We start from the raw sequence: 25,710 nt of genomic DNA, 5'->3' as shown, positions 1-25,710 counted from the left end.
AGCAAGGTTTCTGTGGGAAAATGGATTCAGGGCTCCAACTCTGGATATCGGGTGACGTTTCCCGCCACTTCTATCTGGACAGTTACTAAGATTTTCCTTTCTACCCATGGGACAGTGGCAGGCGACCTCCCCTGACAACACGACACTAGTGAAGCTTACTGTTCCGAAGCAGAGGCCCAAGTGGGGTGGGGAGGCTTTCTGGGATGAAGAGCGGAGGAGGCCAGCACCTCCAGGTAAGTGTAAACCCCTAAGCATCTGTCTCAGTCAGCCATTTTATTCATTCCAAGGACTCAAAGAATTAGCCTACTGGCTTTACTTCCCACCACCATAAACTGGTTTTAATGTTAACAGTTTCTTTCTGCCCTAGCCATATCAGGAACAAAATGCAGTTTCTTAGGGGCCTAATAGCAATTCTTCAGTGATAGGAAGGACTGGAATAAAAGTTATCAAAACTGACACTGGCCCAAGGAGCACACACCACTGTCATGTGCCTCATACTACCGCAAATCGTCTTCTGATTATTTGGAGAACAACTGATGCATCTGAACATTCTGTGGCAGGCGCTAGGAGAGAGGCACTGAAGAAAGAAACGGCATGGGAAGGACAGCTTGAAATCAAAGGAGATGAGATGGGGCTGACTAATAGGAGCTGGGAAACAGGCAACACAGAGACAGAAAAGTGGCTCTAGGGTTATCCTTTCCTTTTTTCACACCAGGAGTCACCCTAATGCAGCAATGGGACCACAGAAGAGGCAGGAAATGGGGCTGATGACCAAACATCAGCAATTGTACATGTGGTGTTAAACCTATGGAGAAAAAACAGCAGACCCTTCCAAAACGGCAAATGTAAGGAAGGAGATAGACTTTTTAAGGCCAGCTGACAATCCAGGCTTTGGTAAGCCAGGGCCTGCCAGCACTAAGTAAAGGCATTTAAGGTGAAGAACGTGCTAAAGGTAAGACAGAACTTACTGCACCGCTCAACCGAAACTGCCATTTGAAAAATCTAAGTGTACAAAACAGGTGGCTCTGTCATCATACCTGTTCCATCAAAACTGCTATCCCATACAACTGTTGATTTGTTTCTTTTCTTCATCTTCTTTCCTTTTTCTATGGGGCTCTCAGTCCCATGGATACACTCCACATTAAACCACAAGGACACACTGAAGCCCTCTGCCAGGTGTGGCCAGCAGTTTTGCCCCAGCAGTGGCAAGAGGACTGGGGCTATGTGCCAAGAGGAAAGCAGCTGGTGGGGAAAGTTTTCACTGTCAGTCTTCTTCTTGCTCCGAGAAACTCGCGCTCTTCGCAATAATGCCACGGCCTTGCTGTTCAGAATCCCAGGACACTTCTGGGATGAAACACCATTGCTTACATTTGGGGTATGTAGTAAAGGGAAGGATAGATACTGTGAGGGGCTCACAGAAATATCAGTTTCAACAATTTTCACAATACCCAGAAGAAGAATTTCCTACAGAAAAAGAAAAATGAAATGTTACAGTCATGTTATAAATTATATAATAATCTTGAAATTCAGGTTATAGATGAAAATATAAACACACCCACACACATCATCAGCATTCTTGTTTAAATACTTCCCTATCTACCACATCATTAAAATTTTCATTTTTGTGTAGTTAGATAAGAAACAGAAATTTTGTTTGTAAAATATATATCTCCCGGGGCTAGTTCACTTTAAATTTAAATGTTTTGATGGTAAAAATCTAAAATTTATTAGTTGGTTTTAAGTGTTATAAACTAAATATAATAACTATAACAACAATCATTTCTACTACAGAAAGATGTTTATTTTCAAGTAGACTATGCTCTGCTCTTAATTATTTTTTAATGAGTTTTATATTCAGAGACCTTACAAATTCTCCAAACTTAAATAAGGTTTTATTGATACTTAGAAGATTTTTGTTAAGCTGGGATTTTTGTTAAACTGGGATGTACAATGCATAGAAAAGAGAAGAGAAGAAATGAGTATTTAATGACGAAAGAGACAAGAAAGTAGAAAAGATGAACTTGGAACACAATGCCTAACTCATGCATAAGATGACATCTAATGGTGATTACAATAACAAGAAATGAACTCGGAAAGAGATAGAGATATTCCATAAATATTGGTCACTACTCAAACATCTATGCTAGCAGTTTTTAAACCATGTTCCACAGAGGTCCCTCAGGGTCCATGGGGCTCGAGTAGGGAGGGCAGTGAAGCAGGCAAGGCTCTGGAACCTCCAGACCTACTTCAAACAAGTATAGCTCCAAGGTCTTTTCATTTTATCTACTTGTGCTTCTAGTCAAGATTTCATTATAAAAATGGGATTCCCAGCCAGCACAGCTTGTACAAGGAAAGGTCATGGAAGCTCCATAGATACATCAAACTCCCTGAGGCACCGAATTGCCAGGCAGAGGGCTGTGGGGACCGTGGTCTTGGGAAACATCTAGCTCAATTGGCATAACATAGTTTATAAAGAAAATGTTCTACATTCTACCTTGGTGAGTAGTGTCTGGGGTCTTAAAAGCCTGTGAGCAGCTATCTAAGATACTCCACTGGTCTCACCCCTTCGGGAGCAAGGGAGAATGAAGAAAACAAGATACAAGGGAAAGATTAGTCCAAAGGACTAATGGACCACAACTACCACAGTCTCCACCAGACCGAGTCCAGTACAACTAGATGGTGCCTGGCTACCACCAACTACTCTGACTGGGATCACAACAGAGGGTTCCGGACAGAGCTGAAGAAGAATATAGAACAAAATTCTAACTCACAAAAAAAGACCAGACTTACTGGCCTGACAGAGACTGGAGAAACCCTGAGAGCATGGCCCTCGGACACCCTTTTAGCTCAGTAATGAAGTCATTCCTGAAGTTCACCCTTCAGCCAAAGATTAGATAGCCTCATAAAACAAAAACGAGACTAATAGAGCACAACAGGCCAGGGACAAGGACCAGAAGGCAGGAGGGGACAGGAAAGCTGCTGATAGGGAACCCAAGGTCCAGAAGGGAGAGTGTTGACATGTTGTGAGTTTGTTAACAAATGTCATAAAACAATACATGTACTGTTTAATGAGAAACTATTTGTTCTGTAAACCTTCATCTAAAGTACAATTAAAAAAAAAACTCAGGGAAAAAAAAAAAAGGACTTCCTAGCAAAGAACAGTTTAAAAGCCACTAAGGTGGTTCGGCGGTAGGATTCTCGCCTTCCGTGCAGGTTCGATTTTTAGTCAATGCACCTCATGTGCAGTCACCACTTGTCCGTCGGTAGGGGCTTGTGTGTTGCTCTGATGTTGAACAGATTTCAGTGGAGCTTCCAGACTAAGATGTACTAGGAAGAAAGGCCTGGCAATCTACTTCTGAAAAGCAGTCAGCGAAAACCCTATGGATCACAATGGTCCTATCTGTAACCAATCATGGGGATGGTGCAGGACTGGACAGTGTTTCGTTCTGTTGTGCGTGAGGTTTCCACGTGTCAAGTGCCGACTCAATGGCAGCTAACAACATCAACAACAACAAACTACACTAATAGAAGGAAGTAGCAGAAGATAACTAAAGAATGGACAGTAATTTTTTTTAAGGATAATCCCCAAAATGATTATAATTACTAGTAATTAAGTTCTCCTTGCAATTAAAATTATTTTGCACTTCTTAAACACAAAGATTGAGGATGAGGTGGGATAAAGGAACTATGATCTCAATGATATGTCTGGTTAGACAAAACAGAAGTGAAAATAGGGTTAAAATATGTGCAAATAATAATATAATTGAATACTTCACATATTAAAAACATGGAATTGACTGTATAACAATTACCACATAAAAAGAAGAAGCTTAGTAATTTAAAAATACATGAAGGTATCCATGAAAAATTTTAAAACTATGGCATATTTACTGTACAAGGAGATTTCTCCAGAAATATTCTCAAAAGAAGGGTTAGGTCTTCTGAACATGTTCTTGAACTCATCAAAGATACCAAAAGATCCACCAGTACTCTCTGGCATGCTAAATTAAAGAAAGACAGAGGAAAAATTAAAGCCATTACATACTTCAGTGAAAAGGATCAAAGACTACTGTAACATCTTGAATGGATTATAAACAATCTAATAATTTCAAAATTTGTTGAAGAAATAGCAGCATGACTAAATGTAAACCAAATAACCAATGGACAAAAATTAACAATAAAACCATTTTTCTTAAAGATAGGTTAACTCCAAGTAAACTAAAGGCACCCTTTAAAGAGCATAAGCCAGTACAGTATTTGTTAAGTAAGTAGAGACCCGATTAGATACCATAGTTTGCTACCTTCTCGTCTTGAAAATGTTTAAATTATAATTATCACTTTCTAAATAGAAAATTAGGCAACAGAAATAAAGGTATAAATATTAAAGATTATGTAAATACTTGCATATCACAAACAATTTAGTTTGAACATTTTCTTTTTTCTATCATGAAGTTTAGCATAAAATATAAATGGTGGTACATAAATTCACAGAACTTTCTAGAATAGAATAACTAATATTTGTAGAGCACATTATAGTGTCCAAAGTATTTTTATATGCATATTCTCAGCTGATACACACACAAGCATACATACACACACACACAAAAACCCACAAATAAAATATTATCTCCATTTTAGAGATGACAAAAATAATGCTGATATAAAACTTGAGATGTATCTTGAAGGATGAGTGAGTTTCACAAGACCTGGAGGTCAGAAGATAAAAGTCATGTTTAGGCAAAATATTTTGTAGAAGCAGTGAGTTGATGTAGTAGTATAACATTTGGTATAGTTGGAAAGACAACTTGCAATGAGACTATAAAATAGCATGGACTTTACCCTGCAAGTAACATGAATCCATTAAGGGTTTTTAAGTAGGAAAGCAATAAGATAAAAATAAAGTGTGTGGGCTTAATTTTTTTTTTCAATTAAAAATTGGACAGGTTTCAGTTCAAAATGGAGGAATGGATATGTATAGTTGCTTTTGTGTACTACTGAAAATTCACTGAACTAAAAGTATACAATTACAGAAAAGAAGAAACCTAACAGCAAAAAGAGTGGAGACAGTAAGCACTAGGGGTGCATCAGATGAGAGGTTTTAAAATATTTCTTGAAGATGGAAAAGTAGATAGGTAAAAGAGAAAGCTGCAGCCTAGAACCTCTGAATTACAAGCGGGTCAGGGGAGTAAGGAGCCAATGTGCCAGTTTAAGGTCTGGCGAGTCAGCAGGTACCATAAAGAAGTAAATGGTGAGAAGGGAAATCTCTTCCTTATAGTACAATTCCAATTAATAAATGTAGAAGGCATGATGGAAATAGAAAAATCACCATTTGGCAAACACCACAGGATTGTTTCAGGCAAGGATATGTACACAGTCTCAATGTATCTCCCCACAAGATACTTATTCATTACAAAGGGACAAATAGTAACTTCACAATAGAGAAACCTGGCAGACACCACCTTCACCAAGTAGTCAAAGTTAGCATCACCAGTTATGAAACATATCGACATGGTGTGCCTCCTGATACGAGGTACTCAGAAGGGCAGAACATCACTTCTGAGATACTCCTACCAAAAACGCATAACCTGAATTCAATTGTGAGGAAACATCAGACAAACCCAAATTAACAGTTCACGTATGTTAGCTTTAATTCTCTACACTAAACTAAAATTTAGGTTTCTTGTGGTTAGAAATCATATTATATGTTTATTATGAATCTCTCAAACATTTGAGAAAGTACTGAGAATAGGTATTCAATCAATAGCTGATAAGGCAGCAATCTAGTGATTAGAATGGGTTAAAGCTCCTACAATGCCATTTTTACCTATATCACTCTGAACAACTAGCTTAATCCCTTGTAATCTAGCTTTTCCTCTCTATGAAGTAGACATATTTATGCCTCCTTACTGAGGAATAAATGAGATAATGCATATAAAGATGCTTTTTAAAACCATAGAGCAATATGCCAATAGTAGCCATTATTATCAACTCTTCATTTCACATTATAAGAAAATACTTTAGTGCTATTGCTTAAAATTAACAGTTTCAGCTCACCTTGGAAATCAGAATCAGCCTGAATTAAAATACTTAAGAACCCTCCTAACAGATTTTTCACTGTTCCCTGAAAATTAAAAAAACCAAAGAAATTAAATTTCCTACCTCATGAAAGCATGAAGCAACTTTAATGTTTTAAAAAATTATTTGATAGGTGTCAATTGTATATAAAGTATATAAATATTGAAAAAAAATGACTGGGAAGAATGTTATGTGTAAGATCAAACATAATTTTCATTTTCTTTTTCATAATGTTTTTGTATTTCCTAATTTTTCAAAACAATTAGCATATATTAAAATTAAATGCAATTTTTAAAATGCTACCCTTTCTCAGAAATATATTAGAATTCATCACTGGTTAACCAATGACAACATTAAAAATAATTTTTTAATGCTACTTTGGAGAACTATAGAATTAAAACATTTTGGAATACCACGTGTAGGTTAAAATACACTTACAGTATCATAAAAGATAAGTAATCATCTCAAATTAATTTTCAGACAAGTTGGGATATAAATAAGGAGACAGGTAATTGGATCATGAGTCCGATAAATATCAATCACATTTAATTACATGCATCTTTTACCTGTTGCATGAGCAGAAAAATATTTTTTTCTTTCTGCCTGATGACTTTCAAAAAACTCTCAAAGACATGGGTAAGCACATCAAGTTTGGCGTTACCAGAAGAAAGTAAATTTAATTCCAGCATACAAATCTCAGGATATATTATTTCCCCTTGAGTGAGGTTTTCAAGGAAGTCATTTGGGCAGCTTGATGCACTGAAACCTTCTGCCTCAGACTTTAAGTCTATCCCTGAAACGGAAAAAAGGAAAATGTCTTTTATTCCCTAAACACTGAATAAATAGTTCAAACCTTATTCATCATTTAGAAGATCTAGTGGGAAAGGTGCTATTCATAAGAAGATGCTCACAAAACTTTCTCCTAGGTGACTTTTGATTATGAATATATATCCTGAATGATCAAATCTTGTAGATATTTTCAAGATTAGTGAGTAGCTTTAAAAGTAATTGTGATATGCACTAGAACTATAAATATTATCAACAGTAATTTTTAAAGAATTGATAAATTGTGATATAGGCTTAACATATCCCTTCAACACAACAGGGAAAAAAAACATACTATCCCAAACTTTCCAGACCTCAAAATACCTAAAACAGAGGGTGGTTCAACTAGCCTGCCCATATCTTGTGAAAACAGACTTGGCTATTGGTTGAATGAACTTTATACTTTGTCTTCTTCATAGTGAGACACTGTCTCGGTGAATTTCAAAAATTCTGAGAAACTTGACTGATATGCTCTTAAGAAACAGCTGGAATTTTGTTTTGTTTTGTTTTTATATGTTCATATAGTTAAGAAATTTATAAATTTCTACATAAGCCAGCATTCTTTAAATTGAACTCTAGTTAGTAAATCTATAAAAGAGGAAATCCGCCATTATAAAATTACACCTATACTATGATAAAACCAATTTACCATTAAATCAATGTTATTTCAAAAACTATCTGTTATGGGTCCACAAAGCCCATTAAGTAAAACATCAGTGATTATTCCCATTTATTCAGAAAATAGACTTTGGGGAAGATAAAGTACTATGAAACTTAGTGAAGACAGACAGTGCAGTGCTGGGACACTCACAAGGCCATCATATAAAAAGATAGAGTCTTTCCAGAAATCTCCTGACTCTGGTCAATCCATCTTTTTCATTTTACCCAAGTTTTAAACCCTGAGACAAGGGATTAGCTGCAATGTAGTTCCATCCTAAGGGCAAGCTGGGCTGTGGTAAACTAAGAAGAAATCTATGCTGCAGCATCTTTGGATACCATAGAAAGATGTCTGCATTCATTATCTTATTTAGTGTTTATAACAAACTACCTGAAATGACCTTCCTGTCATTGTTTGCCTGGCTAGCCCTTTCTTATTTAGTTAGGCCTCAGTGTTAATGTCACCTCTTTGGAAAGCCTGTCCCTGACCACCCAATCACTATCACATCACCCTGTTTTACTTTCTTCATACTGTTTATTTCTGATATTTATTGTTTGAATTTTCCCACTAGTATATAAAAGCAGTATTCTTAGGTACTCAGTCAATATTTGTGGTAACAAAATATATCTCACTGTTTTAAACACCATGTATGAATGCCAGAATTTGCTGTGAAGGCCAAATTAAATAATAATGCAAGCACACTTTTTAAATTTTAAGGCCAGATAGAATTCTAAAGTGGCATTATTATGAACCATCCTGCTAATGAAGTAACAATTCGACTTGCAAATCCAATCACAATGTGCTTCAGTGATATTTTACCATTATCCTGGCTTTCGCTATCCTCAGGATTGCTTTCACTATCTGCCTCATAACCTTCTTCTTCACCCAAAAGTTTAAAACTATAGCACTGAGAGTCTTCAGCTTCTTCTGAAAAATCATGTGGCTGGGATGACAATTCTTCAGGTTGGTGGCTCTATAAGATCAACACGATTCAAAGGTGAAAGCTGTAACATTTGCTCATTTTTACTAATAGAATATTTATTACTCAAAAGTCATTTAAGGACAGCTTCAATATTTTCTTTAAGAAAAAAATCTTAGTAATTAATATTATCTATTATTAATTATAAAATACACTCAGAAAAATATCCCAGAACCTCTCACACAACTCGATTAACACTCAGAAAGGGGATTTCTAAAAGATTAAACTATAGGTTATTTCAGTTTTACTGAAAAATAAATCTATTTAAGAAATTTCATTCTAATTATACAATAGGAAATGACTAAACACCACAATGAGGTCGAATTACACTTCACACAACTTAAGGCTGATAAGTATACATTTGTTTATGGAAGAAGATTTTTTCATAGGATTTTTATAAATAAAATGTTTCATAAATTAGATAACAAGACACGAAAAATTTTCAAAAAGTTTAAGGATTTTACAATGTAATTGTCTATATATGAGCATCTCAGAAATCAAGAGTTCCAGCATTAACTTTCTGTGTAATATTTTATAGCATGAAATTTTCCTTTTCTTATAAAGATGTCACTAATACTTTCACATTAGAAAAGATCTTCACTTAAAGGGGTTCAGAGTACTTTATCATTGCAATATCAGTAAAAGGTAGAATAAAGTAAGTACTCTAACTTTTTGCAGTTAGCCAACTGTAAGGTATTAATTCGTTAGATGATGAAGCCATTAATAGCTATTTCATTAAGTTTTTACGTTATGACAAACAGTAACAGAATATTACGGCAAAACATTATAAAACATATGGTTAGAACAAGGACTTAAAAGAAGAAGTTATATAAAGGACAGTTAGCAATTAATTAAAGGTAAAAGAAACATGAAAGGAAATGAACTAAATATGCAGTACAGGTCTTCAGAAAAAAATTAAAATAATTCTTTTAGAAAAAACTGCTAACACGAACAACTAAAAAACTATGATTGCTATTCTATAGAATACTTGTCATTTTTATATTGAGTGGTTTAAAATTAAAGCAGAAGGTTGTGGAAATACTAGTTGTACTAATATTGAGCTAGTTAAGATAGCTTAATCCTCATCATCCCTGAATTATTTAATAAACTATCAGTTATGTGTAAGACTTATCCAATCAAAGAATGTATTTCTGTCTTGCTGAGAGTAATTCTCAGTAACTTTCCAGATTAGATGAAGAAAAGCATGTTATATTGTTCTCCTATTGAACCTATTTTTTATGAGATGGGGCACTGACTAAATACCATCCATCCCAGATGATGCAGATACGGCCCATCACATCACACTCATCTGACCAAATCCTGGTCCATGTGTTCAGTCACATTCATCAGTGTCCTCCTCCCATTTCACACACTCTGTTTCTGCTAGTCATACTGAGATAAGAGCACTGAGGTTTGCTTGCTCCCAGAACCTGTAAGTTACTCATACCTTCTCAGTTGTAGCATCATTATGTTCAAAATCCACTGAGTGATTCCCCAGGGCAACTCGAAGCAGGGCATCAAATAAAGGCTTTGCTAATTCTGTTTCAACCACCTTTGACTGGGAAAGATGGTCCCTCATTTCAAGCAATATATTTTCCACAGACAAGCTCTAAAGTAAAATAAAAGAGACTAAGAATATTAATAATATGATTTTAAAAAAAAACTACACAATGACAAAATGATAAATTAACACTTACAAGTAGAAAGCTAGTCCATTTATTTGCAGTTGATATGAAAGTAAAATGACTATATAAATACCTAACTCTTATACAAAAATCTTGTTATAATTAACAATAACATTTTTTATCAAATACTTTATTCATCTTATTTGGTTTTGAATTTCAATATACCTTAGGTAAATGGAACTGTCTATAAAATTAATTTCATCACACAAAAAAAAGATCCCTTGAAACTTCAGAGAGTTTTGATTAATCATGTCTAGATTTTACACAATTCTTTTTTTCTTAGAGATTCCTTAAGGCTCTCCCTCTCTTCTTTACTCCTTCCCTTCTATACTTGAAGGGAGCTCTTGCTGCTTGCCTAAATCCCTATGCCAGGTGATGAGACCATAAAGATGGATAAGAAACCAACTTCTCTTTAAGGAATTCTTGGTCCAATGTGAGAAGCAGATACATACAGACAAGACAGTATGTTTACAATACTAGTGTTATAAACAAAGTTCTCTGAGAATAGAAGAGAGAAAAGGTGCCTGAGAGACCTGTCACAAGTGTCTCAGAGGAGGGGTTGTATGAGATTCGACAGTGAAGAACAAGCAGGAAACATAAGACAGAGAAAGAGAGGGAGAGAACACACCAGGCCGAAGAACATGGACAAAAGTACATGGTACAGAATGGCACCTTGAGAACCTGTCAGCTCAGTATGGACAAATGCAGCATGGTGGGGATGGCAGGAAATGAGGCTAAACAAGCAAGTGAAAGCAAGACTGTGAAGGGCGTTGTATGCTGTGTTAGGGAGTAGGGATTTCAACTGTGAGCAATGTGGAGGCATCATGGTTTTTCAGACAGAAAAACTACAGTAGGGAGAGCCTGCTGACTGAGAGAAGAGTAGAGGTGAGTTATCAAGAATAGAAGGTATCTGCCACATTCGAAGGTTCCTGAGAAGTAGGACCTAAGACTGGGGATTCCTATGCAAGTGATTTATTGTTGAGACGTATTCTCAGGAGAAACTTGTAAGAGTGTGAGGGAAGGAGAACAGGTCTGGGGAAGAAACTAGGCAAAGATGTGGTTTCAGGAGAAGATTAGCCTCAGCCTAATACCATGTGAAGCTCTGAAGCCTGAACTGTACAGTGGAAACTGTCCCCAGGCCCCCAAGCCACATCCATCAGTCATTGCCTATGGGCATCATTCCTAGCAATCTCTAAGTGAGATGTCTCGCCTAGGCCAAGGGCAATCCTCTGGAGACAGTTGCAGATGTGAGCCTTCAGCAGCCAACACCTGCAGGAGCTGGTGGATGGGTACATCAGCAGGGCACCCACCAGCATCACACCAAGATTGTAAACTTTCAACTTTGAAATACAATAGCCATTATTATTCATCTGACACTTAATGCATGACTAATGCCTTTTAGGGTTGGTGACTTTTGCACATGCGGGTTTTGCATTCCCAACTAAATGGAAAGCTTCTTGAGGTCAAGAACTGGATCATATTCTCCTGTGTGCCCTCCACAGTGCCAGGTGCTGTACTAAGTATACAGGAGCTTCTCAAAACTTAAAATCTTTGGAAAAACAGAATGACAATAATTTTAAGTTAAAACTTTAAAAAATACATATTGCACAATAGCTAAAGAGACAAATTATTACCTGATTTGGTAACTCCAATTCCATTTTTTGTTGACTAGTCCTGGCGCTATGAAGACAAATGGCCAGAAGGGCTTCCAAAAGTCGTATGCTCTGAAGTGAGGTCTCATTTTCTTGACTCATAAATACCTTTGCTTCCTCAGGAGCAGCTTTAGTAGCTGAAATTTGTTCCACATTTGTGGGAGAAATCTTCTGTGACTCTAATTTACCTAAACCATCAGCACTCTTTCTCAGACTACCCAGTTCTGATGGAGTTGGGTCACTTTTTACAGTCAAAGATAATAAATCTTCCTCCATAGCTATCTCAGATTGAGTTCTGCTTAAGTCTTGGCTTTCATTTACATTTATACCTTCCTGCTTTTTTTCGTGTCTCTCTTCATGACTTCTGAATAGTTTCTGTATTATCATAAATATTAATTTATGGCACACTCGGAAACCACCAAGCCTATAAAACTGCTTCTGGAAGACCGAGCTCAACATGTAGATCCAGCGGCACATTGACCAAATATCTGCGGCTTGGTGCATGTGTTCGGGGGAAGGCAAGGCCAGGCTCTCAACAGATAAGGATGGCAGCATATGACTCAAAGGCTCACTTGCTGTACTGTCATAGCCAGAAGTGTCTTCTGAGTCATTGGCAGAATCCCTATCAGATTCTGCTTCTTTACTCACACATAAAAATGCCACACACAGAAACAGGTTTATTGTGTTGATGTGAACATCCTGGTTAACAGTCTTCCATTTCTTTGGATAAGCGTCTTTGAGGCCAGTGTAAAATTTGCTGAGACTCTGAGGAGAATCTGAATAAACTTGCTGGTTATTAAAAGGAGTGCCTACATTGAAAAATGATGACTCCTTCTGTTCACTGTCTAGTCCATCAGTACCTGGAATTGAAGCATCTTTCTGCTGTTCCCCTAGGCTGATTATCAGAGTTTCAAATGCTTTTAGGGAATGACTTCTAATACCATCTAAGTAATTTAATTCAATTATTTGATTTACTCCATTACAACTTAAAAACAAATCTCTTATTATCCTGTGAGAGAAAAAAAAATATAAAAGATTTTACATACAGAATATTACACTTATAAATAGGTATATTTACTATTTAAAAACATCATTGCTGCATGTGGTATATACTAAACACTACCTGGTTTGACTCATCAATTATCTGGCTAAAGTTCTTAATTAGATATGACCAGAGTCTGTAGTTACTTTCCACACCCTCCTTCAAACACTGCATATATATATGGCTACTACAGCATTTAAAAAAAAAGGATTACTTGAGCCCCAAATTAAAGCTATTTAGCGAAGAATATTTTCCTCCAAATGGCAAATTCTACATAAATGCTAAATGCCACAGATACCATCACATTTATTTGTCTGTTTGGTTCGGGACTTTTTGCTTGTTGTAGATTTGTATCTAATAAAGAGGAAGAACCAGATTACAGAGCTGAAGATGACATTCAGCCCTGTCTCAGGTTGAAACTCATTGAACTCTAAACACTGGAAGTCTAGTAGTAACTTTAACATAAATCAGCTCAGTGATTCTCAGTCCTTATTTTGCAAAGATCCAGGTTATCCACAAATATGCCAAGGAGTTACAAAACTTTCAAAACAAATTCAGTTCTATTTAAACAAATAAGATCAGAAATTTAAAAAAAAGATTGTAAGGCAATTATTTAACATTAATATCAGTTTTAAAGTAGTTGTATTAAGATGGACTAATAATGCCACAGATGAAGATGATGATGGTATATTTTAAAATAAAAAGTTTTTAAAATGGAATATGCATTAATTTGAAATGTCAGACCACTTACCAAAAGCAATTTTTATTTGGAAAATTGTATTTTAAATGTACTGAATTTAACAATTACAAAGTTTAGAAACTCACTGGTAGAATTATAGGTAATATTAATCTTCTTATAGGAGCCCTGGTGGCGCAGTGGTTAAAGCGCTTGACTGCTAACTGAAAGGTCAGCGGTTTGAACCCACGAGGAGCTCCGTGAGAGAAAGATGTGGCAGTCTGCTTCTGTACAGATTACAACCCTGGAAACTTTATAGGGCCATTCTACTCTGTCCTGTAGGGTCACTATGAGTCGGAATTGACATAATGGCAGTGGGTCTGGTTTTTTTTTTGGTTATTAATCTTCTTCTTTATCTGTATTTTCTAATTTTTCTACATATGTTGCTTAGGTAATAAAATATAAATATGATATTTAATAAATAATAATACCCTTAATTCTACTGCTTCAATAAATAATTATCATTTTACAGTTAATTTAAATAAGTATACCACATGTTTAATTTTGCATTTTTACCCATGAGTTGTTATAAACGTTTTCTCATATTCTAACATAATATATGTAACCATTATTTTTAATGGCTAAAAATAATATTCCATCAAGTAAATATAATTTACTTAACCTTGTCCACTGCTGGATATCTATGTTGCTTCCACTTTTTTTTTTTTCCCCTCAGAATATATTTAAAACTTGTCCTTTTCTCACTAGGAAATTAAAATCAATGGCTCTACCCTCTCTGTTGGAAACCCTGGTGGTGTACTGGTTAAGAGCTATGGCTGCTAACCAAAAGGTCTACAGTTCAAATCCACTAGGCGCTCCTTGGAAGCTCTATGGGGCCGTTCTACTCTGTCCCATAGGGTCACTATAAGTTGGAATCAGCTCAACAGCAATGGGTTTTGGGTACAATCTCCTTTATAACCACTGCAGTAAAAACAGACAGTGAGACAGACAGACAGATAAATAGATAGACTGATTGATAGATAGATGGGGAAAAAAATTCTGACAATGGGAGACCTGAAAATAGGAACTTTTTTGTTGTTAAACCAAAATTAAATCCTAGGAAAGAATAAAGAGTAAAGACAGTCACACTTATGATGAGGCTCTGGAGTTATCAAGGTTAGAAGTTCAAATGCATATACTTTATCACACACTCAAAAACACCCAATAAGAAAAAACACATACACATACATACAAACCTGGATTTAAGCAGGGTAGGCAGAGTCTTTAAGTAAATCTGAAGCACTTCCTGAGGCAAACACTGGCTGTGATGGCTACATACATGAGTTCGAGCTGTAGTAATGTTTAGGTGTTGACAATGACGTGCTAATTCAACTGCTCTTTGGAGCACGAGATTAAATATGTAATTATACAATTTCCACTGCACAAATACATTGCCTTTCTGGATTAAATTGCAAATGTGATTTGCAATCTGTATGCTATGCAATCTGTCGTCTTCAAAAACAAAGTTCTGATAAGCCTCCAAAGCATCCCATTTCCACAACATGTCTTCAGACCCGCTGCTGGGCAGGATCCCTTGGCATCTGTAAGAAGGACTGGACAAACCTGATGAAGGTTCAGCATCACATGCGTTTCTCTGTAGTGTCTCTTCTAACTTGGCCAGTTGATCACAGTCAACTGTACAAATATTGCAAGCTGCTTTCTTAATTTTTTGAGACATCTCTGCTCCTCCTAACTGATCCAAAATAAATCTGTTAAGAATATTCAATATATGCTGCTGAAAATGTTTCAGTGCTGGCAATTTAAAAGCATGAAGCAAAGGAATGATTATAGATTTGGGATCCATACAACAGCATATTCCGACACTATGAACACCTGATAGAATCTGGACACAAGTACTGCTCAAGGACACCTGTTGTAGTAAGTGTAAGCACTGATGAGTGCACACGGCAATACAACAGCACCGCTCGGGATAGTAAACATCTCCATATGCAGTCTCTTCAAATGGGTTTTTGGAAACCTGGTTTTTAAAAGCTGAAACCGGAAGACCTGAGAGATCTCTGTGGTGATGCATGAAGTGAGAATATTCACAGCGTCTGTGCCTTTTTCTTGTACACACTGAATGATGAAGTTGCTCTGATTTCACTTTTTTGACAGTGCTGATTATTTTCATCACACCCTTTATTAAGGCTTTCAAATGTTCTGAGGCCTCAGTAGGGACTCCATCTCTTAAAACCAGCCATTCCATTTGAAGAATTGCTGTTTCAAATAAATTAAACCCATGATGTTGAATGAATTCTTGAAGCAAGTCCATGGCTTGACTGAAGTAGAAAGGATTTGAAGCTGCACTTTGGAGACAACAGATCAGAATCTGTAGAACTCCTTCTAGAAGCTCAGGCAATAGAAGGGTTCTGTGACGATACTTTGAAAACACAAAATCTTCCCGAACCTCCTGTAGTGTTTTCTTTTGTCTCGGTGCAAAAGGGTCAGGCTGTTTTTCCAGGCAAGTTCTAATTTTTAAAGCTGCCCTAAGTAATTCGGTTAAATTTTTTCTAAGACTTTCTGGCATCATCTCTGCAGTACTAATATCTACTGACATAAGATGCAGCACTGTTCGGAACAGCATCCGTTGAATCAAAGCCACTGGTTCTTCAGTCCAACCTGCAGAAACCACATGATTCTCCAAACTGTCGCTCAGATTACAACAGTCCCCAAAGCCTGCTAGGAATTCAGTCAGCGTGGGCACTACACTGGCTGCTAGTGCAGAATTATGATTCAAGGTCATGTCAAACTTACAAACTTTCTCTAATAAAGATAATAAAACATGGCATAGGTCAAATGGAGAATTGTTCATGTTACTGATAATAGACAAGGCAGCTGGCTCACTTAAAATGTCAGTGTTTGACTGCTGTCTTTGAATAACCTCTCTGGAATTTTCTAAAGCCATGGTATCAGGAGGAATCTGTTCGTCTTTGGTTGCTGAGTAGTTGACTTCAGCTACGAGGTGGTCTTCTTTAGGAGAACGTGTTACAAAATGCTGTGGCAGATGAGGTCTCCTGTGCTTATTCATTGCTATACTTTTTTCATCTGAATTAGCTTCTGAATCTGAAGTGGAGAGCTGTGTCTTTCTTGCATCTCTTATAGAATAGCGATGGGTAGTTTTACGCTGACGTCTGCTTTTTTGAAAAACGTTTACTTTTGCAGAAACCTGGCCAGATGGGGTACTTCCTTCTACGTATAATTTGTCCTGAGCAAATCTTCGTGAACTTGAGATCTTTTCTTTGGTCAGGATTATATTAGCTGAGAATGGTAGACTAAAATCTAAAGAAATAAAGAAAGAAAACTTAGCATTCCTCAATGTTTTAAAATTCAATTTGTATAGGTGATTATTCCCTTATTTACCACCCACTTTGGGAGTTACTTTTGCTTCAAGACTGGTTTCCTTTAGCTATTTGTTATGTCTCTAGGTCAATTATCTCCCACATTATCCTTGCTGTAAACAATAGGTGGTATAAGCTCTAAGAATACAAGATGATTGGGAAAACCACTAAGGAAAACAGAATCAGGAAAGTAAATCTGATTTAAAACCATGTGTTACATTCTAACTCCAACATAAAACACCCTTTAGATTATCTGGTATTTAGGATGATTGTTCATACCATTTTACAAATCTCTTCCAATAATGCAACCAATTAATTTACAGGGGTAAATTGTATCCTGAAACATAGCAGTTAGTTTATAGCCCTGATATAACTTGAGACTTTAAGATTTCCCAAAATTATTTCAAAATCATACGAAATATACCAAATGTTCTCCAAAATTAAGGTTAAAAGAGTTCGTCCAAAATACTTAGTGAGCATTGTGCATCATGCACTGAACTCGGGACCAGGTACAGGCATCACTGTTTCCTCCCCAGTGTCTAGAACAGGGCCTGGCATGTGGCCTTCAGGAACGATTTCTTGGGGGGAAGAATGAATCCTCTTCACTAACTGAAAAGATTCTGAAATTGGTCTTTCCCTTTGCAATAAGATGTATCTATATGAAAATAATTTTACAATTTAGAACGAATAAATAAAAAATTGGAAATACAAATGTGCACTTTAATTAAGAGAAGAACAAAGTGAATAAGGAGGGGGTAAATTAAAAGGAGTCTGATAAATTCCACCAACTGAAAGAGGCAGGGAACACAGACAACTTTCCCAAAAGAATGCTCACTATTAAACTTCTTAAGTGATTAACAATTTGTGAATTCTATAAATTCAGAAAAAAATAAGAGCAGAATGTCTGTGAATAAACAAACAGGAAAACAATATCACAAGTGCTTAGATAGCACCTTAAAAAGAGAGCCTCATTGCAGAAATTTATTAAAAATTCATACATGGCATTAAATACAATACAGAAGAATTTTTTTTTTAAACTTAAGGCCTAAACCTCAAATAGCTCACAGTTCACATATCCCAGAAATGGTCAAGGGAGAAAACTGTTAATTCTAACACTGAAACATTTAAATTAAGATCGATGTACTTAATATGATTACTAATGTTTTACTTTTTTTTTCAAAATCAGAAATTAAAAATACACATTGACCTTAAATGCAAATAATTCTATACAGCATTGAAAAGATATTACTTCAGATGTATCCTTTAAAAGCAAGATTGGAAAAAACTAAATTAAAACAAACATTGAGAAATCATTTGAGTACTAGTACTATAAAGTGGTCTTTAAAAAAAGCAAGTGAACTTTGATTCCTTTCTTCAAAAATTTTCACTATTCATTTCTCTTGACACTATGTTGCATCTCTAGATTTGCTCCTTTGGTAAGTGTTCTGTTTCTTCATATATTTTCTAATTATCATTACCTTCAAATAATCTCCTAAGAAGCACCATAATTTTTGTATTATTGGAAGAAATAAAAATGTTTGCTTAAAGAATTTTTCATATGAAGTATACAATAAACCACACTAATATATACTGTTCTAAATTTGAAGCTACGTTGATCCTTCAGGCAGAAGTAACTTTTTAATGGGATTTTTTCCCAATGGACTTTTGATAATGCAAGTGATATGATAAAGGAAAGAAACCTACCTGTTGCCTTTTCTTCTTGAACAGGAATCTTCCATACCAGTGGTAGGAGTGACAGAAGAAGAGTAAGGAGTTCTTCTCTACATGTTAAAGCCTGTGTTAGAAACAAGAGTCTTTCATGTTCTGAGGTTGTAAGACATACTAATTCCTAACTTCTTGTCTTAAATTGAACCCAAAAACCTTGTTCTTCACCAGCTGCATCTGAGAAGCTAAGAATCAAATTAACCTATCCTAAATCCAGTTAAAACTGTGATACTTTTCAACTTATAAGCCTTTTCAGCAACGGAAGAATGTAAGAGTATTTGATGGTATTTAGCATGTTTTTGCTGATATGTCCAAAAATAGCTGTTATTACCACCATGCACACTGAAAGAATTCCTCATCTGTGAAGGAACAAATTCACTAGGTGAAAATGAAAAGTTAAGCCTTATTAATCAGCAAAATAACATGAAGCTACTAGAAAAATGTAAAGTCTTCATGCAGTTAAACGTAAAACTCAGAGAACACAATTTTAAAAAGAGAAACTGATATTATTAATAATATATATTAAAGAGAGAGTAAAAGACTCATTAGTGAAGGTAATCCAATAAATATTTACTGACTGCACACTATGTTCAAAGGAATTACTGTCTTACCCTTTATGGAGGCTATGGTCCAAGCCCTAGAGAACTTCCTTTCATTGGGTACATAAAATACATATACACAAACAGTTACAGAACAACAGAAGGCATGTAGCACGACTAAGTATCCAGGTGTGATACAAGCACTCAATTTAGGAGTTCAGAAAAGGAATGATCAGTATCAGTTGGAAATGTGGAGGTAGGGCTTGGGCTAGAGAGCTAGGTCTAGATGGATACCTGGACATGGATAGTCAAAGACTTAATGACAAATCAAGTTGAATCCCTCACACCAATCAATGGAGAGGGTCAGGGTGATACAATTAGAAAGATCCTCTAGCCACTGTATAGAGGATAGAAACCCAAGGGGAGGGAGGGGAGCAGTCAGTGTTGGAGGCAGGGAAACTAAGGAGACTACTGGAATTACAATAATCCAGATGAGAGATGATGATGGTCTGAAGTGCTCTGACAATAGAAGGGAAAAGGAGACATATTTGAGAAACTATAAGGTAGACTGAAAGAACTTGCAGCTGATTATCTATGGGACATAAGGGAGAAAAGAAAAGATTTAAAAGGATTCAGGTTTCTGGGTTAGGCAACTAGGTGACTGATGATATACTAAGACAGGAAATTTAGGAGTGTTTTTGTTAGCTGGCATCAAGTCAGCCCCCAACTCATGGTAACCCCATGCACTGCTCAGTTCTGCACCATCCCCAAGATTAGTCCTGGATAGGATCATTGTGATCCATAGGGTTTTCAGTGTCTGATTTTCACAAGTAGGTCACTAGGTCTTTACTCCCAGTCCATCTGAGTCTGGAAGCTCCGCTGAAATGTGTTCAGCATCACAGCAACATGCAAGCCTCCACTGACAGATGAGCGTGGCTGCACCTGAGGTGCACTGGCCTGGAATCAAACCCTGGTCTACCACATGGAAGGCAAAAATTCTACCACTGAACCACCACTGCCCCCATAGGAGCGGAGTAAAGATGATGGATTCACTTTTTAGATATATGGAATTTGAGATGCCTGTAGAATATCAAAATGGAGAGAGTTTTTTGGTACAGTTGGATATATAGGTCTTAAGGTGTGAACTAAAAAAAAAAAAAAATTAATTTGGGCGTCATTTGGGCAGAAGTCAAGGACATATGTGAGACTTCCCAGGGAGAGTATGCAGAACGACAAGAGAAGACTGATGAGAATGAAGTTCTGGAGAACAACATTTCAAGAATTAAGGGATGGGAAAAGCTGATGAGAGGCTTGCAAAGAAGACTGAGAAGCAGCCCTCCCCCCAAAAGAGAAGTGGAACCAGAGAAATACAGTTTCAATAGACAGATTAGGGTACAAGTCAGATTACAGGAGGTTGAGAAAGCAAAGCCTTCAGACAATTCTTTCTAGCATCCTGGTTATGAAAAGCCTCAAAATTCTTCAAAATTAAAATCTAAACTCCTTTTCAGGCTTAGAAGACCCTACATGACATGCTTCCTGTTGATGTGTCCAGCTTCAGCTCCCACGATGACACCTGACACACCCCACATGCCCTAGTATTAAGGGTTTCCTAAAGACAGTCTTTAAAAGAAAATAAACTGGTTGCCATTGAGCCAGTCCTGACTCATAGAGATCCTGTAGGACAGAGGAGAACTGCCCCATAGGGTTTTCAAGGCTGTATCTATACGGAAGCAGACTGCCACGTCTTTCTCCCGCAGAGCAGCTGGTGGATTCGAGCTGCAGACCTTTCAGTTAGCAGCAGAGCACTTTAAATATTGCACCACCAGGGCTACCTTCCCACGGTCTTTAGAGTCCCCAAAATGTCTTCCTCACATACACCTACAATTTCCCCATCCCCATCCTCTCATCTGCCGCACTCCAACTCATTCTTCAGGTCTTCATTCTTCTGTGGGGAGAAGGCTGTAATTCAATTCCCCCTAGGTAAACTTAGGTTTCATGTTCCTGACTTACTTCCATTACAGCAACCATCTTGCTGAACTGTTAATGTTTGGATGCCCATTTTCCTCTTTCAATCATTCAACAAATACTTATTGAGTCCCTACTATGGGCCAGGCACTGTGCTAGGCACTTTGATGCAGTGGTGAACAAGAAAGAGTATCAATATCCTTATGAAGTTGACATTATAGCAGAGGAAATGGAAAATAATGAGTACAAATAAGAGCATTTCAGGTAGAATGCTGTGCTATGAAGAAAACTAAGCAGGGAAGGGATTACAGAGTGATGAAAAGGGGGACATTTTAGGCAGGGTATTCAGGATGGGCCATTTCAGCAAATGCTTTATGGATGAGGGCAAGGCATCCATGTAAAGATTTGGAAGAAAACGGCTCCTAGCAGGTATATAATGCAATGGAATGGTTTGGCTTTTTCATGGACTAGCAAGAAAGCCAGTGTGGCTGGAACATAGCAAGGAGAGAGTTCCAGAACGTAAGCCTGGATAGCATGGATCAGAGACGTGGACAGTGCCAGATCTTTTGGGCCTAGTGGGTCATGCAAAGGAGTTTGAATTTATCTTGAAATATGTTAGGAAGCTTTCTCAAACATATTTCCCAGGCCTTTCTGAGAGCATGAACGCCAGGGCTGAGGCCTACTAGTCCTCACAATCACCCCCATTTTCTGCCACCCAATGTCTAGTACATAGTTGGTGTTCAATAAACATTTATTGAAAAAAGGACTTTAAATTCTGGATGCAAAGTAAAAAATGGTATCAAAGAGCTTCATTTCCACTTGGTTTTCTTCAGAATTAACAAGACTACAGATGCCTGGATAACATTTCCATGTATAGCTCATACACAGTATGTACCTCAACATTTTAAGATGCCAGTAAAAACATACATGGTCTTATAAAAAAATGTATACCAATTTTTGGCATTCATCCTGGAAGAGTCCTCCTAATCTAAGTCTGTAATAGAGTTAGAAGATGAACTAATAAAAACCTTTCAGTGGAGCTTGTAGAAATCTCAAGGGTCTGTGAGAAGTGCTACAGACATGCTATCCTTAAAAGACCATTTAGCCCTTGCTGCACAACAGTATACTGGCAAATCATCACTGTGCTGTCAACAGGCATTCCTGCCTCCTGGCCTGGGTGACACCACTGCCATGGTCTGGAACATCCCTCACTCCTCCCACTTCCTAAGGGCTCCCACACTATCTTCAAGGCCCAGCTCCAGCAACATTTCTTCTGTGAGGCTTTTTCTCCCACACCAAACCAAGGTTACTGTTCTCCCTGCTCAGGACTTCTACACTATCTTTACTTCATGCCTGTTGCCCCGTTTCACCAAGAAGATGAGTTCTTGGAAGCCACAGGCCTTTCAGGTTTTGTTTTTTTGTGCTCTCTGCTACAATTGCAGTCCACAGGAGGACACCCCTCACTTTGCCCCTGCCCAGTACAACAGAGGGGGAACAGTTCTCTGCTTCACACTACATTACCATCATCTCTAATACAATTCTTACCAGGGCAGCTCTCTCTAATCCTCTGGACGTATGACTTTTTTTAGGTTATCTTATATTCCCAGATTCATTTATTGTGTCTAGTGCCAAAGAAACCACATATTAATTCTGTCCTTTTGGAAGTCATAACATCTTTTATTTGTGGGCATTGGGGCAAACCAGAACTTGCAGCCCTCTGTTTCAAACCAAGCTCTAGTTTTATCTTCCAAGGTCCTAAGTATACACAATAGTCACAGCATCCAAGCGGTTGGGGATACCCTCACGGCATCCAAGCAGAAAGGTCCGTCTTACCATGCCATAAACATTATCCATGCCTGTGGCTATTCCTAGACTGTCCAACCTATAGAAATCTGTCAATATCACACCACTCCTCATTTAATACTTCTACTTTTATGTCTCCCCTTCTGCAGGGAAAATGATCGTATTATGCCTCTTTAAATTCCTCATAGCAATAATAAATGGCGAAATTACTCTCATTCTGGTAGTTATTTTCTCATTTCAGTTCAAGAAATATGTTTTAAGTACCTACTAGTTACCAGGTACTGTCCTTTTCATAACTCTGTTATTCAGACTGGATTTTATATTGATTGCCTATCCCAGCCTTATAGAAGTAGTGGTGGCAGGATGAGAGAGAAAGGGCAAGAGAGCCAGGGGGAAGAGCTCGGATTCCGACCCAGATCAATGTCTAGGAAGCTGCAAAGGCAGATAGATGGTACTAGATCAGTGAAGTTCACGGACCTCTAATTGCATGCTAAGGAACTTGGACCACATCCTGAATGTGACAGGAAGTTACTGAAGTTATTTTAACTGTTATTATTGGTATTACTTTAAATCAGTATCTTGACATGTTAATTAAATTTAATCTTCCCGACATAAGTAAAAGTCTAATGTATGTGAAAGAGCTCTGGTGGCGGAGTCGTTAAACGCTTGGCTGCTAACCAGAAGGTCGTTGGTTTGAACCCACCAGCCGCTCCATGGGAGAAAGATGTGGCAGTCAGCCTTGGAAACCCTATACGGCAGTTCTACTCTGTCCTACAGGATCACTGAGTCAGAATCGACTCAATGGCAGTGTGTTTGGTTTGGTTTGGATATGTATGCATCCTTTATTTATTTAAGTCCTTTATTTCTTCTATTAGGTATGTGTATACACATATACGGAAACCCTGGTGGCACAGTGGTTAAGAGCAATGGCTGCTAACCAAAAGGTTGGCAGTTCGAATCCACCAGGTGCTCCTTGGAAACCCTATGGGACAGTTCTACTCTGTCCTATAGGGTCACTATGACTTGGAATTGACTCGATGGCAATGGGTTTTTGGGTTATAAATATATACATGAAATTTTCTTCATTAATACTATAAATAGGATCTTTTTTTCTTTTATTTTCTTGCTGTACAGACATAGTTAAAGGAAACTTAATGTAAGTTTGTCTTATGTTCTATAACTTCGCTGAACACATTGTCTCTAACAGTTTTCTGGATGATTTTTTTGATTTTTCTGCACATATCACTTAACATATGATATTTTTATTTTTCCATCTTCCCCACATTTAGCTGTCATTAATTTTATATTCTATTCTATTACTGTGTGTTTTTAAAACATAATATCAAACAAAAATAGTAATAAAGAGTTATATCGGTCCTATTGTAGAGCTGCTTCTTAAAAATATTATTGGTTCTTTTACTGTTTGTAATACAAAGGAAGCCCTTTATTCTGAATTTGTTTTTAGAATTTAGATGAAGAATACATAAATTTTATCAAATGTTTTTTGATGTCTCAGGATAGTTATGTCATTTGCACTATTTTTCCCATTAATGTGAAACATTATGCTAATGGTTTTTCTTGGATTAGACAAGGGTGAGGCAAACTGTTCCTGTAAAGGGCTGGATAGAAAATACTTTAGGTTTTGTGAGCCATATATGGTCTCTGTCACATAGTCTTTTTTTTTTTCCCCCAAAACAACACTTTAAAAATGCAACAACTATTCTTAGCTCATGGGCTGTACAAAAACAGACCACAGCAGGATTTTGCCAACAGGTTGTAATATCCCCAACCAGCCCTATTCCACTCTTCACCCCACCCCACATCCACATCCACATCCACCCCTCATCTACCTCGCTCCAGCTGTCAAATGACTGTTATACACTTTGCTGGAAAGATTAAAGGTGGTGCCTAGCAGACCTGTAAGCTAGACAAAAGTATAACTAAGAATCTTGAGGGCACTGTTCCACACACACCTTACATGCCCAAGTAGAGAGTGGTCTGTCTTGAAAACAATTACAGATGTGGCTTTTGGAGTATGCAGTGAGCCCAATTAAAATTCAGAGGAAATACACAACATTTTTAAGAAAGTTGTAGTGTTAAAAAATACTAACAGCTTGGACTAAAAGGGACAGAAAGAGTTCAAAATGAAGAGGCCTCTGAGTCCCCACCTTTCTATAGACAGGAAGCAGGGTGAGAAAGCTATAAATTATAGGCCATCTGTTATGGAGAAGAGAAGACATCTCAGAGCACAAAGCCAAGAGTCCTAGAAAATTACGGACCAGAAAACCACACCCATAGAATAAAAGCATATCCCTGGCCGCAAAATAAGAGGCATGACACCATGTGCTCGACTGGACTTCTGACCTGCTATGGATCAGTGACTGCTATGTGACTCCTGTTCCTCTTCTTGTTGAATACAAGTATCTATTGTAGTTATCCTGTCCCTATCTCATCATTGTACACAGAGTATGGGGCTGAGCGTGGCAGATAACTTATCTTTTTAGTTCACAGGTCTCTCAATCAAGAAGAGTTGCAACTGAAGTGCTGCACCTGGAAGGCTCATCTGCATCCAAAACTGCTGCATATCATGAGATCATGGACTTTGAGGCAGATGTCAGGATGGGATGATACTCTGTGAGTCCTGGGAGAGAATAAGTGTGGGAGGAATTGTGGCCAAAGAGGAGACTG

The 25,710-nt window shown here is 37.3% G+C and overlaps 1 protein-coding gene across 6 annotated transcripts in view; it reads right to left on the bottom strand.

The window, feature by feature from the left end:
- Positions 1–25,710, bottom strand: part of LYST (lysosomal trafficking regulator) — a 213,960-nt gene that overhangs the window by 125,699 nt on the left and 62,551 nt on the right. For all 6 annotated transcript variants that reach the window (XR_002823473.1, XM_023727995.1, XM_004372798.2 and 3 more), the window contains 9 exons: positions 18,695–18,785; positions 14,849–16,931; positions 11,857–12,883; positions 9,985–10,146; positions 8,378–8,531; positions 6,642–6,868; positions 6,055–6,121; positions 3,892–4,001; positions 1,038–1,464 (listed from right to left, as the gene is read on the bottom strand). Coding sequence is in view for 5 of the 6 variants with exons in the window: in XM_023727995.1 (XP_023583763.1) it covers positions 1,038–1,464; positions 3,892–4,001; positions 6,055–6,121; positions 6,642–6,868; positions 8,378–8,531; positions 9,985–10,146; positions 11,857–12,883; positions 14,849–16,931; positions 18,695–18,785 (4,348 nt within the window). In the remaining variant the exon portion in view is untranslated. The remainder of the gene's footprint in view (positions 1–1,037; positions 1,465–3,891; positions 4,002–6,054; positions 6,122–6,641; positions 6,869–8,377; positions 8,532–9,984; positions 10,147–11,856; positions 12,884–14,848; positions 16,932–18,694; positions 18,786–25,710) is intronic.

This window comes from Trichechus manatus, unplaced genomic scaffold (assembly GCF_000243295.1).
Source record: "Trichechus manatus latirostris isolate Lorelei unplaced genomic scaffold, TriManLat1.0 scaffold00021, whole genome shotgun sequence".
Taxonomy (NCBI): Eukaryota; Metazoa; Chordata; class Mammalia; order Sirenia; family Trichechidae; genus Trichechus; species Trichechus manatus.
This window is presented reverse-complemented; position numbering and strand designations above follow the sequence as displayed.